This window comes from Benincasa hispida, chromosome 9 (genome assembly GCF_027475165.1).
Source record: "Benincasa hispida cultivar pf3 chromosome 9, pf3_genome.v1.1, whole genome shotgun sequence".
Lineage (NCBI taxonomy): Eukaryota > Viridiplantae > Streptophyta > Magnoliopsida > Cucurbitales > Cucurbitaceae > Benincasa > Benincasa hispida.
The window spans coordinates 12,096,226-12,114,082 of record NC_143486.1 but is presented as its reverse complement, the minus strand read 5'-3'; the positions used below and the strand labels follow the sequence as shown (position 1 = coordinate 12,114,082).

Here is a 17,857-nt window from a genome sequence, read left to right as displayed (position 1 = left end):
TGGGTTCGTGGGGCAGCGTCAGTTATTGTAACCGATGAATTAAAATGAAAATAGTTTTCATTTTGATCAATTGCCCAAAAGAATTCGCAAGAGCACGTTGTTGAAAAAGAAAACGATCGCTTAAAGAATCGAGGGCCTATACGATAGTTGCCTCACGCCTAAACGATTGTCCACCACACGCCTTAACGATCGCACACTAGTTCCTACACGATCGCATAACTTCTCTAAAAGATTGTAGTATGCCGATTTTGCTAAACGATCGTATACTTTTTTCTAAACGATCGTTCAGTAAAATCTACACGATTGTGTAGCTTCTCCTAAATGATAAGTATTTTGCTATGCGATAGCGTCTTTTTCCCTCCCACTTTCTTATCGCCTACACGATCCGTGTTTCCTCCTTCCTCTAACAAATTCACCAAAGACCACGCTTTAGGTTCTCACTCTGAGAATACCCGGGACTCTTTTCTAGTGGTGTCATCCCCGCGGCGTTCGTGTTCGTGCAATTGTTCGTGCTGCTGTTGTTGACGTTGCTGCTGGGCGTTGGTAGATCGCGTGGAGTGTTCCGCTGCGTGGAGTTCCGAAGTGTGAAGACTGTCTTCAACTGGTATGGTACTATCTACCTCGTTATATCTTGTTCATAGCATGCCGTTAATTAAGTTTTGTTTGCATAACTATATGTTTTGAATGTATAATGTGTATTTCGGTCACGGTGAGATCGGAGCGATCCAAACGCGTTCATGGAACTCTTCGGTAAGAAATCCTTCAATTGGTATCAGAGCCAGGTTCTGATACTCCGGTTTCATCTATTGCAATGAAATGAGATTTACATTCATGGTGGGTGCATTTTTACACTGATTTACTGGTTAAATTTACTGTGGATGTGCGCATTTATGGATGTTTTCGGGATGATTAGCCTCAGTTTGATTTAGATCCTTTTACATTTGCGGTTGTTTGTAAAGGCCCCTGCGTTATTCAAAGTTTGTTTGAAGTTTTGAGTCGTTCGTCGAAGTTTTGGGCAAGCGTTGTGGTTCTTCGAGGAAGGAGGTGATCTAGGGTTGATCGCATCGTGCAGAAAATGTGCTACGCGATCGCTGTTGAACGCATCGGTTAAATGATGGGGTATGCGATCAATAGTTGATCGTATCGCGTTGATGATCGGGTACGCGATCCCTAAGTATCGCGTCGTGTAGACGATGAGATGCTCGCAGATCGCTTAATGCGCACAGACTAGACAATCATTTAGGTCAACAAGCTTCATCGCTTAGTAACTGACTAAACGATCGCTTAGTATTGCAAGGTAAATTGTTTACCTGGTTGCACGCATCGTGTAGACGATGAGATTCTCGTGTTTCGTTTAACGCATGCGCGCTAGACGATTGTTTAGGTCAGCAAGCTTCATCGCTTAGTAGTAAAGCACGACAAATCGTTTACCTATCGTCGCACTACGCGATCGCATAGACGATCAGGTTTCGAGCCTTGTCGTCGTCTACGCGATCGTTTAATTATGCTCCTATCATCTAATGCACGCTGAACGGTCGTCTACCTAGTGGAATTTACTACACGATGAAGATCTCATGTCGGTTCAAGACCCGGTTCGCCTGTAAACCGGTTTGCTCGATGAAAAATGTAATAGATAAGGTTTTTTCATTCCGATTTTTGTAAAGGCTCATCCCGGTCCATTAATCCTTTATTTATTACATACGATGTATGTTTTTCATATGTCATATGGTATGCACATATAGTAAATCCCACCTTAGGTTATGCAATGGTCATACATCATCTCTTTATTGTAATTGTTATAATGTAGAAAAACATGATTTAATTATGTAAGAGCATGCTCATGCATCATATAATATAAGAGTTATATTTGTGCATGCATAAAAAGCATTGACATGCATCATCTTTACATTATAATTGTTATAGTTTAAGGGTGAATGATAGCATGTTTTCTAGGTTGTTACGCGTTATATAAAAGTTATATATAGTAACGACCGAAAATTGCATGAAGCATGACACATAGGTTATTTTATAAATGTTATAAATGCCTCGTTGTGCACAATGTTTTTAGTTGTTTCTTTTTAAAAGTTAAAGAGAAATTAGAACTAAAAGAAATAAGAAAGACATGCATGCTCACTTAGGTTTAATTCATGGTTTTAAAGTGTTTAAAACTTGGTTCACATAGACCTAAGATCACGGTTCTAATACGATTAGCAACCCTAAGACTTTAATCTTTTAATCAGTTTAATAGGATTTAATTGGCTAATAAAAGGTTAAAGTGTAGCAAATCTATCTATAAGGGACCTTTTTTTCTAAGGCGAGTTCTGTCTAGGTTGGGGTATTTAAGTTGACGGAAACGTAACACCCCTACCTGGGAACTTACCTGGAAAGGTGGATTAGATAGATTTGATGCATACATGCAAGTTAAGGACAATCCATTAAAGTGTTTAAATGTGACTACTTGAACTTGTTCATATTTCATAGACAAATATTGTTTATGAGCAAAGTTTATAAAGACGACTTAGACTAAAATCAGTAGTCGGATTGTCTAGGTTAATGAATCCCTAGGTAGAACATTCAGTGGGAGGTACTTAGAGCATGAGATGCTTTACTTAAACCTTTCACGTTTCTTCTAAATAGTCCACACCGTGAGATCTACCCTCGGGCTCGCGGCACCTTTGGTATGTCCCCCTAACGGATGGTGTTTGGGTAGGTCAATATCAAGGTGGATGGAAAGAATGTTCATAGTAAGTGGGAGTGGGAAGTGCGACAGCATATCCCTCGGTCTCCCTCTTTAGGTTGAATAAAGTTACTGCACATCGCTTCGAGGTACCCTGAGAGTGTCCCCCTAAAGGATGACAGTTTTGTGCGTTTCTTTATTTGATCTCCTGTAAGAGGATAAGGTAACTTAGTCTCTTGTCCTAATCTTCTTCTTCCCTACAGTGGGCTGATTAGGGCGGGACTCTGGCACCGAAAGCGAGAAGTTACACTTACGTGAAATAGTTAAAGGTTAACGATTCTGGATCGAAAAGTAGTGGCTGTTAGGTTCATTTCCAAGAGTTGGTTCTGTCTAATGGTTGAGAATGTCTCATCCCAACGAATGGGCAATTGATCACCCCACCGGTGGCGTTTGTCCTGCCTCATTGGGGCATCATTGCAAAATAGAAGTCTATAACTTAGGGTACTTGAAACTGTTTTGCAAAACTGATTAGTTTAAAAGTGATTTAGCAAAATCTAATAAAATTTTGTTCGTATTTTCAGCAACATTTTCAAAATGGCAACTACGTTAGCATTGCTAAGTGCCGAAAAACTTATTGGTAATAATTTCGCAACATGGAAACACATGATCACAACGATCCTGATCATCGAGGATCTCATGTTCGCCCCCACGAAGGCTTGTCCTCCTATTCCAGCTCCGAATGCCGCTCGAAATGTTCGGGAGGCATACAAGCGATGGACAAGGGCGAGTGAGAAGGCCCGAGCCTGTATCTTGGTAAGTCTTTCTGAAGTCTTGGCCAAGAAACATGAGCCTATGGTCCAGGCGGGTGAGATCATGGAGTCCCTACAGGGGATATTTGGACAACCGTCTGAACAGCTTATGCATGAGGCTTTTAAATACATATTCAACTCCAAAATAGAAGAAGGAACCTCTGTTCATGAACATGTACTAAATATGATGGTCCACTTTAATGTGGCGAAGTTGAATGGGTCTACCATTGATGAGGGCAGCCAGGTTAGCATAATCCTGCATTCTTTGCCGGAGAGTTTCCTGCACTTTGTTAGTAATGTGATTCTTAACAAAGTGAAATATAACCTTACAACTCTCCTCAACGAGTTGCAGACATACCAATCTTTATTGGAAAGTAAGGAGAGGCAGAAGGGTGAGGCAAATGTTGCTTCGTCCTCTAAGACGTTCCATAGAGGTTCGACCTCAAGAACAAAGTCTGCACCTTATGCTTCTAACTCTGCAAAGGGGAAGAAGAAGAAGGGTGGTAAGGGAAAAGGGAAGGCACCTGCTAACCCACCGCCTATCGCTTCAAGTAGGCGTCCACAAGTTGCTAAGGGAAAGTGTTTCCACTGCAACTAAGATGGACATTAGAAGAGGAACTGTCCTCGGTATCTGAAAGAGAAGAAAGCAGCCAAGGCTAAGGCCAAGGCCGATAAAGATAAATGTGATTTACTTTTGCTTGAAACTTGTTTAGTGGAGAATGATGATCCTGCCTGGATAATTAATTTGGGCACCACTAATCATGTTTGTTCTTCTTTTTAGGGGATTAAATCTTGGCGACAGCTAGAAGCTGGTGAGATGACGATACGAGTAGGCACTGGGCACGTCGTCTCAGTTGTGGCAGTGGGATGACTCCAGTTAGCTTTACAGAAAAGGTTTCTTATTTTAAATGATGTATATATATAGTTCCCAAACTAAAGAGGAACCTTATTTCTGTAAAGTGTTTATTGCAATGTAAATATACTATCTCGTTTAATATGGATAAAGCGTTTATTCATAAAGATGGTATTTTTATTTGCACAGCAAATCTGGAATCAAATTTATATGTGCTAAGGCCATTAGCCATTAATTCCCTCCATAATACTGAATTGTTCATAACTGCCGTAACTCAATCAAAATATCGACGAATTTCTCCAAAAGAAAATGACCAACTTTGGCATCTTCGTTTAGGGAACATCAATCTCAATAGGATTGAGAGATTGGTGAAGAATGGATTTCTAAGTGAGTTAGAAGAAATTTTTTTACCAGTGTGTGAATCTTGTCTTGAGGGTAAGATGACTAAACGACCTTTTACTGGAAAAGGTCATAGAGCCAAGGAGCCTCTTGAGTTAGTACATTCTGATCTTTGTGGTCCTATGAATGTGCGAGCCCGAGGTGGCTATAAGTATTTATTAGTTTCACTGATGATTACTCAAGGTATGGGTACGTTTATCTTATGCAACGGAAGTCTGAATCCTTTGAAAAGTTCAAAGAGTTCAAGGATGGAGTTGAAAACGCATTGGATAGACGGATTAAAACACTTTGATCGGATCAAGGTGGAGAGTTTTTGGACCCGACATTCTAGGACTATTTGATAGAACATGAAATCGTTTCCCAACTCTCAGCGCTGGGTACACTTCAGCAGAATGGTATAGCGGAGAGGAGAAATAGGACCTTGTTGGACATGGTTCGCTCGATGATGAGTTACGCTTCCTTACTGAACTCGTCTTGGGGGTTTCGAAGTGGTGAATGCGGTATACATACTCAACTGTGTTCCCTCCAAGAGTTACGCTTCCTTAAGTATCACTAATTCATCTAATGAACAATACATCATAGTCCCATTATGAGTAAACCCTTCTCGGGCCAAGAGAAGGTGTGGCGCCACATTGTCCAAGCCCTGGAATTAGCCCTTAAGGAAGCAATTTATCTACTTACCCCTACTTTAGGGAAGGAGTAAATTCCGTCTTGTGTAGCTGAGTTCCTAGCTCTCAAATCAGACGAATCCCCAAAGTGGTAGGTTTAAGTTGGTGATCGAACACTCGCATCTGTACAAATCAAAGGACCGCCCTCATAGGTAGGAGTTCACAACTCACTTAGGATTAAAGTCATGTTACCTATGGTCATTCTAGTGAAATAAAAGTCTCTGTCATGAACAACGTTATATAGCGAGACTAAATATTTCGTGGTCCGGTCTTATACAAACTTCTTTGTATAGAGCATCCCCGCTCGTATGTCTAATACACGAATGGTCAGGATCAGACCATTTGTAGCACTTTATAACACTTGTAACATCTATAAAGCAGACCACAGTCGTAGTGTCTTCAGGATAAGGTTTATCTCCTTTATCCATATATTACAGATCTACTTGTATGTCTCCATATACATGCTTAAGTTACAACGATAGTCAGGGATATTAATTTATTAGTTTGAGGTTAATGCAACTAAAATATCTCATATTTCATAAATAGAATTGAGTAAAATATCTCATATTATAAGTCACCAAATGTTTGTTCATACAGATGTTTACAAACTACCGAACCCTACGAGATTTAGGGCATCAACCCCAACACTATGTTCCCCTATATACCAAAACGATACGCGCTCAGTCTTTCTTTATATCCATCATCAAATCTTCAATGGGATATGGAATGTTATTATTAATAATTTGGCAATAATCCTAGGTTAATTTATTCAATATAGATTTAAAGTGTTTTTGTTAACAATTTTCTAACTCAATTCTAATTTTCTCCCAATTATGAGGATCAAATTTGTGATTAACCAACTTGAAAGTAAGATTTGGGAAAAAGTGTTTAGATACAACCTTCGTATATCAAAAGGTCGACATTTGTTGGATTTTATCAATAAAAACTAGGAAGGAAATAAGATAAAAAAAAAAAAAAAAACGCAATATTTGAAATTTCTATATTTTTCTTTATGGTTTATGACTCGATTTTAGTTATCAACTTATTAATTCTTTAATTTTGTATAAACAATACCATCAAATTAAAAACTTCGTCAATGTCAACTATTGGTGTGAAATCGGCAAAAAGTACAACAAACATGACTGTACTAAAAAAAAACAAAAAAAAGCACACGATTCACAAATGGACACTAATATTAATATTTAATTAAAATAGTTTACCCAATCATTTTACTCAGAGATTTGAAATCATTTCCTTCTTTGGGTGTTCCAAATCGGTCGGATTTAGATGATGTGAAATGTAAACAATTTTGTTTCTAACCGAATACATGGGTTAGCGGTTGATTCAGTTTTTCACGGTGTTTGAAATGAATGTTTAATTTAGAAAAATATTCAATTTTAGAAGAAATTGAAGAGTTTGACAACTATTCAAAATAACTTTTTAGGTGTATTTTAATCATTTTTATAAAAAATATTTAAATAAAAATATATTTTTTTAAAAAATATTTTTTTCCACAAGTCAATCCAAACCAACTTTAATCTTTGAAAATGTGGGTTAGGTGGTGTGGATGGAGTGATATGGTTGTAGGTGGGGTGAAAGAAAATTAGGGATTTTTCTAAAAATAGAAACAAAGATATTTTAAAAAAAAAATGAAAATGCAACCATGCTGACTTCTACACCTTGGAGAATATACGTATATAAAGAAATATAATTTTGGTTACAACCACTTGTTCATATATTTTCTTTAATATATAAAAGTATATGTAAAATATAATCGGAGGAGAATTTTATTTTGATCTAGTTGTTTTTATTATTTTTCTTGGTTTATTTGAAATTAAATATTTTTTTCTTAAATTTTCTTTTTACAATAATAATGACATTTGTAAGTTTTAGTTGAATAAGTTAATTTGTTTTGCCAAAGCAATATGCTCTTATAATTATATGCAATTAGTTTGATATTAAAATAATTAGTAATTATTAAAATAAATTATTACAAAAGTCCAAAAGAGTATAATGAACTACTTTCTTTTCGTTTCTCGTAGTTATTCAAACGAGGAGTGATTTCAATTATTTTCATTTCAAACGCAAATAGTAATTTAAAATATTTTTTAAAATCATTTTTATCTAAATCCTAATTTTCAAGGGAGCATTGATATTCATTAATAAGAATTTCACATGCATGATTTTATAAAGACAATAATTATGGAATGAAAAATCAAATATTTGATTTAAGAAAATATATTTGTCATCGTTGAGTCAAATTCACTTTATAACGAGATTCTATAAATTTTTTTATGTTGATAACCAATATATAATTGTATGTAAATATGTCATCGACTTTCTTTTATATATTTTAAAATTTTCTTATTAAATTGCTACAGTTATAAATGCTTATGAAGAATTTGAGTACATTTGAATCTCGTCTACAAAATTTTCTCTCAAGTTATTCCAACGTAAATTAATAAGTCTACATAGGTATGCATAAAACTCAAAAGAAAACTATATATATTCTTGTCAAAATAAAGTAATTTAATTCATGTAACTAAAATTAAAAATTTAATCTCGTGGTACTAGAAATCATGAAGTTCGTGGTTCAAATCCCCTATCCCAAATACAAAAAAAAAAAAAAAAAAAAAACTCACTCGTAGATTGGATTGAAAATTTGATGATGCATATATTTTCTTTTAGTACAAAAATGAAGAAGAGTTACAAAATATGACAATGGCATAGCAAAAAAATCTTTCTGTTAAATATAAAAAATTGATGATGATCGACCTATACCATATATAAAATTTGATATTATCTTTACATCTCAAATTTATCCTCACATCCTATAGTAATTCTTAATTTGTTCTTGGTTACAATTATTTAGGCCGAGATGGTTATTGTTGGGTGAAAATTTAGTTTTCAAAAATAAGAGGGAACCAACCTTTGGTTGGAGAATCCCACATTGGAAAATTTTAATTTGAAAGCCTCCATGTACTCCAGCTTTGGGTTTGGGCTCCAAGGGATACCTATGTTTTGGAGGGAGAGAGGAAACCCATCAATGTGGGTTCGGTGGATGTTCGTATCTGACACGAGATTAACTTGTTTATCTTCATACTTATCCCTCTAATCTTCTTCTTCTTTGCAATATGAGTCACTTTTCTATTGTATTTTATTAACTATTATACTTCAACATCTTAGATGCTGCTTTTTTTGTATTGTATTTCAGTGTTTGTATTCTATTTTGTGTTATTGTTATTAACTTATATGCTAAATTTATCTATATTCTAGATTTTTTTAAAGAAAAAGAAAATGTATCTTCAACTTATCAGTATCCTCGTTTTTTAGAAATATATATTAAAAAATATATAAAAAAAATGATGTATCCTTAGACGTATCCGTATCTTAGTTTTTTAGAAATTGATGAATCACCGTATCCGATCGTATCCGTATCATGTAGTCGTATCTGTGTCTGTGCTTCATAGGTTTCTATTAATATATATGTATTTGTCCAAATGAATTTAGTTAGCATTATTCTTTTTTCTTTGTTTTAATAAGCCTACTTTTTTGGGTTGATAAATTTATTTATTGGCCATTGAGTTGTTTAGGTTTATAAGTTTTTTTAGTTTATATTTATATATTTTCCAAATGAAATTGTTGTTATTAATTTTTCTTTTAGTATGCTTACTTCCTTGAATTGATAAGTAGTTCTCTATTGAATTGTTTATGGTTTCTATACAATTTGTTTAAATTGATGATTTTAAGTTGAATTTTTTGTATTTGATTGTTTATTAAGTTTTTTTTTTTTTAAATTCATTTTTATAAATGAAAATGATTGTTTGGTTGTTTATATATGTTTGCTTACTTGTTTGGATATATAAGTATTTTTCATTGAGTTGTTTATAATGTTTATTAAGTTCATCTTAGTTCATGAATTTCATTACCTTGTTGAGCTAATTCCTTTTGATAAGTAGAGTTGCTTGTGTGTTTAGTTCTTATAAGTTCTTTTGTTTATGACTATATATTTGTTAACTGTATTCTATTAGTATTTTCTTTTAGTTTTGGTGGGCTTACTTGCTTAGATTGATAAGTTTGTTTATGGTTTCTATTGAGTTGTTCATGTTTATAAGTTCTTTTAGTTTATGTTTATATATTTTGCCAAATGAAAATTGTTGTTATTAGTTTTTCTTTTAATTTGATAGCTTTACTTAGTTTGATTGATAAGTAGTTTTCTATTGAGTTGTCTATGCTTTCCATTGAGTTCATTTCAGTTGATGACTTTTTAAGTTGAATTATTTATGTTTGGTTGTTTATAAGTTTTTTTATGCATCTTTTTAAATAATAAATGGTTGTTGTATTAATCTTTTCTCTTCTCTTGATAAATTGTTTTACATTTAGGTTATTTAGGTTGATGATGCTATAATCACGAACAGAGAGGTAACTTAGTTATTATTTATATTTTCATGAGTTGCTATGATTTCTATTAGAGTTTGTGAGTTTCATTAACTTCTTGTTTAGTCTATTTCTTTTTATAAAATGAGTTGTTTATAAGTATTTTTTTGGTTATGTATTTTGTCAAATGAATTTGGTTTTTATTATTCTTTCCTCTTAGTTTTGATAATCTTTTAACTTATGTTGGTTGAAAAGTCGGTTTCCATTGAGTTCGTTTGTGTTTGTAAGTTTGTAAGTATTTTTGTTTATGTTTATGCATTTTTCTAAATAAAAATGCATGGTTGTTATTAGTCTTTTCTCTTAGTTTAGTAGGCTTACTTGTTTGGATTTATAAGTAATTGTCAATTGAATTGTTTATGTTGAATTGTTTATGTGTGTCTTTGTGTTTATGTTTATGCATTTTGCAAATAAATTTGGGACTTATTAATCTTTCGTCTTAGTTTAAAAACATTCAGGACGGAAGTAGGAAGATGCTTGAGTTCAAATTAGGTGTGGTGATGCTGACGGCTTCATTAGAAAAAAGCTAGGTGTGGTCAAACTGATAATGGGACTTCTTGAAGTATTAAGTTCAAAAAGACAATTATTTAGGGTCAACAAGTAATTTTATGACTTTAGAGTCCTGTACTTATTATAGTTACCAATTTTGTTGATCTATATAAGTTGACTATAACTTGTGGAGGGACGAATAACAATATTACTTTTGTTGAAGTGAAAGAGTTAATTATTATGTTTGTTCAATGTTGTGTATACAAATATCTTATTGCTTTTATTATATCCATATAAATATTTGTTAGTCAACCTTCTTCGATTTCGATCAGTACCCCTCTAATATTGGTTTTCGGCTGACATTATAGCTCAGTTTTGTATTAGTGATAACAGGTTTATATATTAAATTGAATATTAATTTTTTAATTAATAAAATACTTTTACCAACGCTTATATATGTTGCAAAAGATACTTGCAATGACCATTGATCCACATTTAGCAATAATCTTATATGTTGCTAAAACATAACTTTTAGAGACGAATTTTCAACGTTACTGTATAACACAAATAGGACAAATCATGTGTTGCTAAAAGTACGTTTTTAGTAATGTGTTAGCATTAGTAAAAGTCATGTTTTAGTGCCACGCAGTGAGTATGTCACTAAAACTTTCTACTACGAGCCTACTGTGACATTCACAGCAACGCGCCTCTATGTGTTGCTAATACTTTTAGCGGTATTTTTTTGCTTTTAGTAACACGTTTTACTCATCATTGAAAGTTATTTTTCTTGTGGTGACCAAAGATATGATACATCACGATCTAAATATGGACATGTGTTTAACCGACAATCACGTCCTTTAGAATTTCATAAGCTTTTATTTTTCTTCAAATAGTTACTATTACAAGCCAAACAATGTAAAAGAATATTTTATGATTATAATCTTTTATATACTTTTTTATGTATCAAAATAAAATTATTAATTTCATGTACTATCACACATACGTGTTATGCTCAAGTTAAATAAAGAGTAAAAATAATTATTTTTTTTTTCAAAATAAAAAAAGTTTGTAGCCCATAAATTACAATGTGCGTGGATATGCACAATAGACTCCATTTCAGTTCCCGAAATTTCAAATTATCTAGTTTAGTTTTCAACATTAAAAATAAATTTTATTTTATGAAATTTTCACATATTGAAAAAATGTCAAATTATTTATAAAAATAGCAAAAAAAATATTGATAGACACTAACTGACTTCTATCCACGTCTATCATATAGTATTAATGATAGACTTCTATCAATCTCTATCAAAGAAGATTAAATTTTGTTATTTTGTATAAATAGTTTTTCTTATTTTTATATTTTTAAAAATACCCCTTTATTTTTTTTATTAATCATTGTTTTGGTTATGTTACTTATATCTTGTGTACTCCTCAATTGTCAAGTGCGATTCACTCAATTGTAAATCATGCTCGAATCGTTTTCTCTTTAGCCATTTGGGTCGAGGAGGTTCCACTTGCATCATTGACTCTTCAAATTGACTATCATCCTATTCTAGGGTGTTCTTCAATGTTTTAGCTTTATCTTTTCTTCTTCTTTTGTTTTCCCCTACTATTACCTAAAAAAAATTCACAACACATTGTTAATATGCCTATTTGAAACCACATTTATATATTTTTAAAATAATAATCATGAATTAAAATGGTATTTTTTTTATAAAAAAAAAATAGTGATTAAATAGATATATTGAAAATTTTGATAATCAAAACTAAATACATAAATTAATGAGAAAAATATCAACTTAAATTAAAAATAGAAAAAGGAAACATATATGAAAGTTTGAGTATGGATATGTAGAATTTGAATGCTTTAAAAATAATGATCAAAGCTCTTCCAATTGTTAATTGGATAGCATTTACAATTAAATATTCTTCAAATTGATAGGGAAAACTTATTTAATTCCATTATGTTTTCATTTAAAATTGGAATTATTCAAGAAAATGACCGTTAATGATTGGCCTACAAGTAACTAGACTTTAAACCTAATATACTTTTTTAAATCCCATGTTGCCTCCAAAGTTACAAATATTTTAAATGTCCCCTTCATCAATATGCAATATTTTAGAGAGAGATCGATTTTGAATTAGTCGGTTTTTCTTGATATTAATTGAAAATTCCCAACTCCTATAAATTAGGACTTTATAATTTGTTTATTTTATTTCGTTTCTTTAAAGAAAATATTTATATATTCTATTAATGACAGACAAAATTTTTTATATATCTTGTAAAAGAAGGATGAGAAAATGTCAAACACTTAATGCTTAAGTTAGAGCTTAATTCAAACTATTATTAATGTTTAAATTTAATTTTACTTCAATGACTTAAATGTAGGTCAACTAGAAATGTAAGTCAACTAGCTAATATTTCACCCTACATGGATAATATGATATTCTAAAAAAAGAAAAGTAAATTCATGTTTTAGCATCTAAACTTTCATATTTATTTTCTTATAATCTTCCAAAATTTAAAATAACATAGTTTGGTTCCTAATCTTTATATCAAGACAATATAAAATTAAAAAAAAAAAAAAAATTTGGTGTTTATTGTTAATTTTTGTTAATCAATCATTTAACAAAAACAAATTTTGATATTGATTTGAAGCCTAACACCTTGACCTACCACATGAGACTAAAAAATGTGTTGATATTAAATTTATAGTAAATAATTTTAAAATGGATAATGAAAACAAAATTTCTTTTTTTATTTTAAGTTTAAGAATTAAAATAAAACTTAATGAAATTTATGAATATAAAATATAGGTTCTAAGTTATGGTATCAAATTGACTTCAAATTATGAAGGGTTTTTTTTTTTTTTTTTTTTTTTTTTTTTTTTTTTTTTTGATTAGTTGGGTGTGGACCAAAAAACTTATGGGATCAAATGAAGTAACATAATTATAGATAATTTAATACCAAATTAATAAAATGTTTCACATGGTTTATTTCCTTTCTCTAAATATAGTCATTACTTATATATGATATATGTGTTTTGCCCTTTTCTTTTTAATCATATTTTGGTTTATTTTTCAAATATGTTGTGAAAATTAAGTCTATAAACACCGATTCCATCTATTAGTTTTCTATGATTTGTTGTTAACATTTTAAAAGTGTTTTTAATTTGATTTTTTTTTTTTTTTTTTTTTTTTTTTAAAAAGGTAGTTTTCAAACACTTTTTTCTAATGGAAATGGGTCAAAAATTCAAATAGTTACGTAGAAAATATAAAAATGACAAGTAATTGTGAAAAATTTATAAGCAAAATTTTTAAAAATAAAATAATTAAAAAAAATAAAGATGAGAAAGAATCACCCCCAACACGTATAAATTTAAGGGAAAAAAATTGAATCATACTAGTCAAAATAAGTTATATAAATTTTAACTTCAAACTCGCTCCAAATATTGTTTGAAAAAAGTTCTCTTATGTGGATAGTTTGAAGTATGAAATTAATAAAACAAAATTTAGAAAGTTAATTTTTTTTTTTTTTGTTGAAATTGATGAAATTTTGACAATGTTATTTGATGACCAGTGTATGGACAAAACTAATTTTTGTGCAAACTTTACTTGGTAAAGGTTTTTATACTGATTTTTGTTAAGGACGTTCATGAATTGGGTTGAGGTTAGATTGAAGTTCTTTTTAGACCCATCTCTAATTGCATTCTCCAACCCAAATATCCTTTATTAAATCATAAACTCAACATAATACATTTATGAAACATTTGGGTTCGGTTGATTTGGGTTAATTGGGTCATTTCCTTATTTTTTTTTTGTTCTAAAAGTAAGTAAAATGTTAATGTGTAAAAAGTTTATATAGTTATTTTCATATATTGAATTAAAATTAATAACTCAATTTTAAATTAGATTATCAAAGTTTTCTTTCAAAAGTGCTAAAAAATTATTTTTAAGAGTTGTTGAAGAATGAACTATCCAAAAAGTTATGAAATAAAATAAATATCAAATAAATATTGTATATATAATTGTATTATAAGTAAACAAATATATTAAAAAAATAATAATAAGTTTAGGTTGGTTCGGGTTTTTAGGTGAACTATGAACGAACTCAATCCATCAAATTTTCATTTGTAAACTCAACCAAACTAAAATAAGTTGATAATCAACCCAAATGAAATGGATTAGATTGATGGATTTTTTTTTTGCACTCCTAATTTTTGTTAAAATTAATAGAAAATGAATTGAAAATAAAAATTGCAATAATTACTTAAATTTAGAAACATATCTTACTAAAGAAAAAGTTTATGGCCTGAATTAAACAAATAAATTGATCGGGTTTCTTATTTAAAATAAAGTACACAATTACAGCTAAGAATTGCGTTTCACAATTATAGTACATAATTTGCATTAACCAATCAAACATATGATGGAGATAATAATAATAATAAATAAATTGGTGTTTAATTGTATGCACCAGAAGCCAATTTTGTCCTAAGTTCTTTTCTTAAAATTTTGCCAGATGGTGCCTTTGGAATAGCATTGACAAAGTACACACTTTTTAGCCTCTTGTAGAATACCACTTGTTTTGTTATGAAATGCTTTACTTCTTCTTCTGTAATTGTGCCGTCGCTCTCCTTCACCACAAATGCCACTGGTACTTCTCCGGCCTCCTCGTCCGCCATACTAAAACAAGACAAAAACAACAAAAATCCGTTCACAAATGAAATTGTATTTTGAGTTTTGTAATTAAAGGCTTTGATATGATTTTTAGTGATAACAAATAATGGAATTCATTTGAACTCACCCAATAACGGCGGCGTCTGATAATTTTGGATGAGTGATAAGAAGAGCCTCGAGCTCCGCTGGCGCCACTTGAAAGGCCTTGAATTTGATAAGTTCCTTAAGGCGGTCTACAATGAAGAGCTCGTCGTCGTCGATAAAGCCGATATCGCCTGTGTGAAGCCATCCTTCTTTATCAATAGTTCTCTTGGTTGACTCCAAATCATTCAAATATCCCTTCATGATTTGATCACCTCTAATACAAATCTCTCCGGCGGAATTCGCCGGCAAGGAGGCGCCGGTTTCCGGGTCGACAATCTTCATCTCTGCATTTCGGACAACAGTTCCGCAAGCTCCGGCTTTCACTTGAAACGGTTCTTTTGCAAAAGCCAAACTCATTGTCAGAACCGGACCGGCCTCGGTCATTCCGTACCCTTGTGCGAGAATCGCTGCCGGAAATTTCGCCCTCACGGCGTCTTCCAACTCTTTCCCCAGCGGCGCTCCGCCGGATTTTAGAACCCTGACGGATGACACGTCGTATTTCTCAAATTCGGAGGACTTAGCAATGGCCAGAAAGATCGGCGGCACGATGGGCATGATCGAAATTCTGTATTTCTCAATCAATTGAAAAAGTGAAACGATGTCAAATTTTTGCATGATCATAATCGCAGCACCGGCGCGTATCCCACACAACAAAATCGAATTGAGTGAATAGATGTGGAAAAACGGCAGTACGCAGAGGATGACGTCATCGCCGCGATAGTAGAGGTTGGGATTTTGGCCGTCGATTTGTTGAGCCACGCTTGTGATTAACCCTTTATGAGTCAACATAACTCCCTTCGGCAAACCAGTGGTGCCGGAGGAGTACGGCAGCGCCACCACGTCGTCGGGGGAAAAATCCACGGCCGGCGCGTGAGCTTCATCAGCCCCACTCAAAACAGAGAAATGCAAACAACCCTCAACAGCAAAATCAACACATACAATCTTGACACCATTTTCAGCCAAATCCTTAACCCGATCGTAAAAGCAGGCCATCGTCACGATCAACTTCGCATTGGCGGCTTTGGCCTGTTTGGCGATTTCCACGGCCGTGTAAAACGGGTTCGCCGCCGTCATGATGGCGCCACGGTAAGACGCGCCGAGGAAGGTGAAGACAAACTCCGGGGAGTTGGGAAGCAAATTCATGACGACGTCACCCTTTTTAATTCCGAGGTTGTGTAGGCCGGCGGCGACTCGACGGGCGGTAAGCTGAACGTCGTGGAAGGAGTAAACATCGCCGGTGGCGCCGTTGATCAAACAGGGGCGTGAGGCAAATTTGGGCAAATTTTGGAAAATGTAATCGTGGAGTGGAAGATGATTGGGAATGTGAATATCGGGAAGCTTTGAACGGAAAATGAATTCATTAGTTTGGTTTGATTCAAGGGCCATTGTTTGAAGTTAAATTTTGAGGTTGAAGAAAAACAGAGAGGAACAGAAAGACGAGAGAAAGTAGAGATGGGTTTGGTTTGAAGATGGATAAAGAAGAGGGATTTTAAAGAAATTAGAAAATTATAGAAAATTAGTGTTTGGTTGGTGAGAAAATTAAATAGGATTTATTATTATTATTATTTTTAATAATTATGCAATTTTCTATGGTGGTGTAAGCCGTAAGGAAATGGCCAAATGCGTATTGTTGTGAATTCTCACCAACTCCCAAAGTTTTTGACTATGAAGAAGAAGAAGAAATTACAATGGCTCTGCACAACTCCACTTCCCCTGGTCCCTTTCGTTCACCAACTTTTAACGAAATAATTTCTAATAATTTGGAAAAAGAATTATCATAATATAAATTGAAATTGAATTACTCTTCTATGATCCATTCAATCTCCCTGAAAGATCAGAGATAGGCTTTTAGCAAGAGAATATCGTACCGATAATCGGATTACATGTTATCATCTTCAACTGATTTGATAGGTGTTAGTCCCTAAAAATATTACTTTAACACGACTTGAGGTTTAAGAAAAGATGGCTAACGTTGTGACATCTTAGCCTGAGAAGAGCAACATGAGCTATATTCAAAGAAGTTATGGACTGGAATGAGAGATTGGACATCCGAAACGGAGAGGAAAGAGGAAGTAAATATGGCTAGCTCACGAAAGAAAGCCTTGCAACTACGCTATATATTGATATTACAATTGTACTAATAAGGGTACATCCGTTTTCTATGGATTTTGGAGTTGCACTGATCCACAGGAGGTGCTTAAATTAGTAAATAAAAAAGAAGATAGATTTCACACTTATTTGCATACACTATTTTTATTCATATTTAGTACTTGTACTCTTTCTCAATATAATTTTATCTAGAATTTGTTAATTAAAAAATCCATCCATTTTGTATCATATATATCTTTTACAAAAACTTTTATTTAAAAAAAAAGATATTTATCAATATCAATATTTTATTAATATTTCTAAATTAAAATTTATTTTCAGTATTGATATTTTGATCCTCGATCATGGTTCACCAACCACTATAAGATGTATTTGAATAGATAGCGACGTTTTCATTAATTTACATGGTCCAGAAAAACACAAAAAGAGGAAAGAAAAGAGAACAAAGAATAAGGTGTTCGTACAATTGATGATGTAGAAAACTTCAAGGAGTTGCCAAATTAGTGATTTTGTAGAGATAGTGACATTTTCATTAATTTCATCTCAGGGGGTTCAGAGTTATAGTGCACTTTTTTTTTTCTTTTTTTTTTTT

The 17,857-nt window shown here is 32.6% G+C and overlaps 1 protein-coding gene across 1 annotated transcript; it reads right to left on the bottom strand.

Moving 5' to 3' along the window:
• Positions 1-14,649: 14,649 nt before the first annotated feature.
• Positions 14,650-16,688, bottom strand: LOC120085310 (4-coumarate--CoA ligase 2-like). The gene is made up of 2 exons (XM_039041233.2): positions 15,140-16,688; positions 14,650-15,018 (listed from the first exon to the last, which is right to left on the bottom strand). Exons 1-2 carry the CDS (start codon positions 16,540-16,542, stop codon positions 14,796-14,798), a joined length of 1,626 nt encoding a protein of 541 aa, XP_038897161.1. The 5' UTR covers positions 16,543-16,688; the 3' UTR covers positions 14,650-14,795.
• Positions 16,689-17,857: the final 1,169 nt, after the last annotated feature.

Excerpts from the sequence above, each read along its gene's own strand:
- LOC120085310 (XM_039041233.2), bottom strand. The coding sequence starts at position 16,542 with ATGGCCCTTGAATCAAACCAAACTAATGAATTCATTTTCCGTTCAAAG. Across the intron at positions 15,019-15,139 it reads TCAGACGCCGCCGTTATTGG|TATGGCGGACGAGGAGGCCG; the intron begins GTGAGTTCAAAT and ends GTCTTGTTTTAG.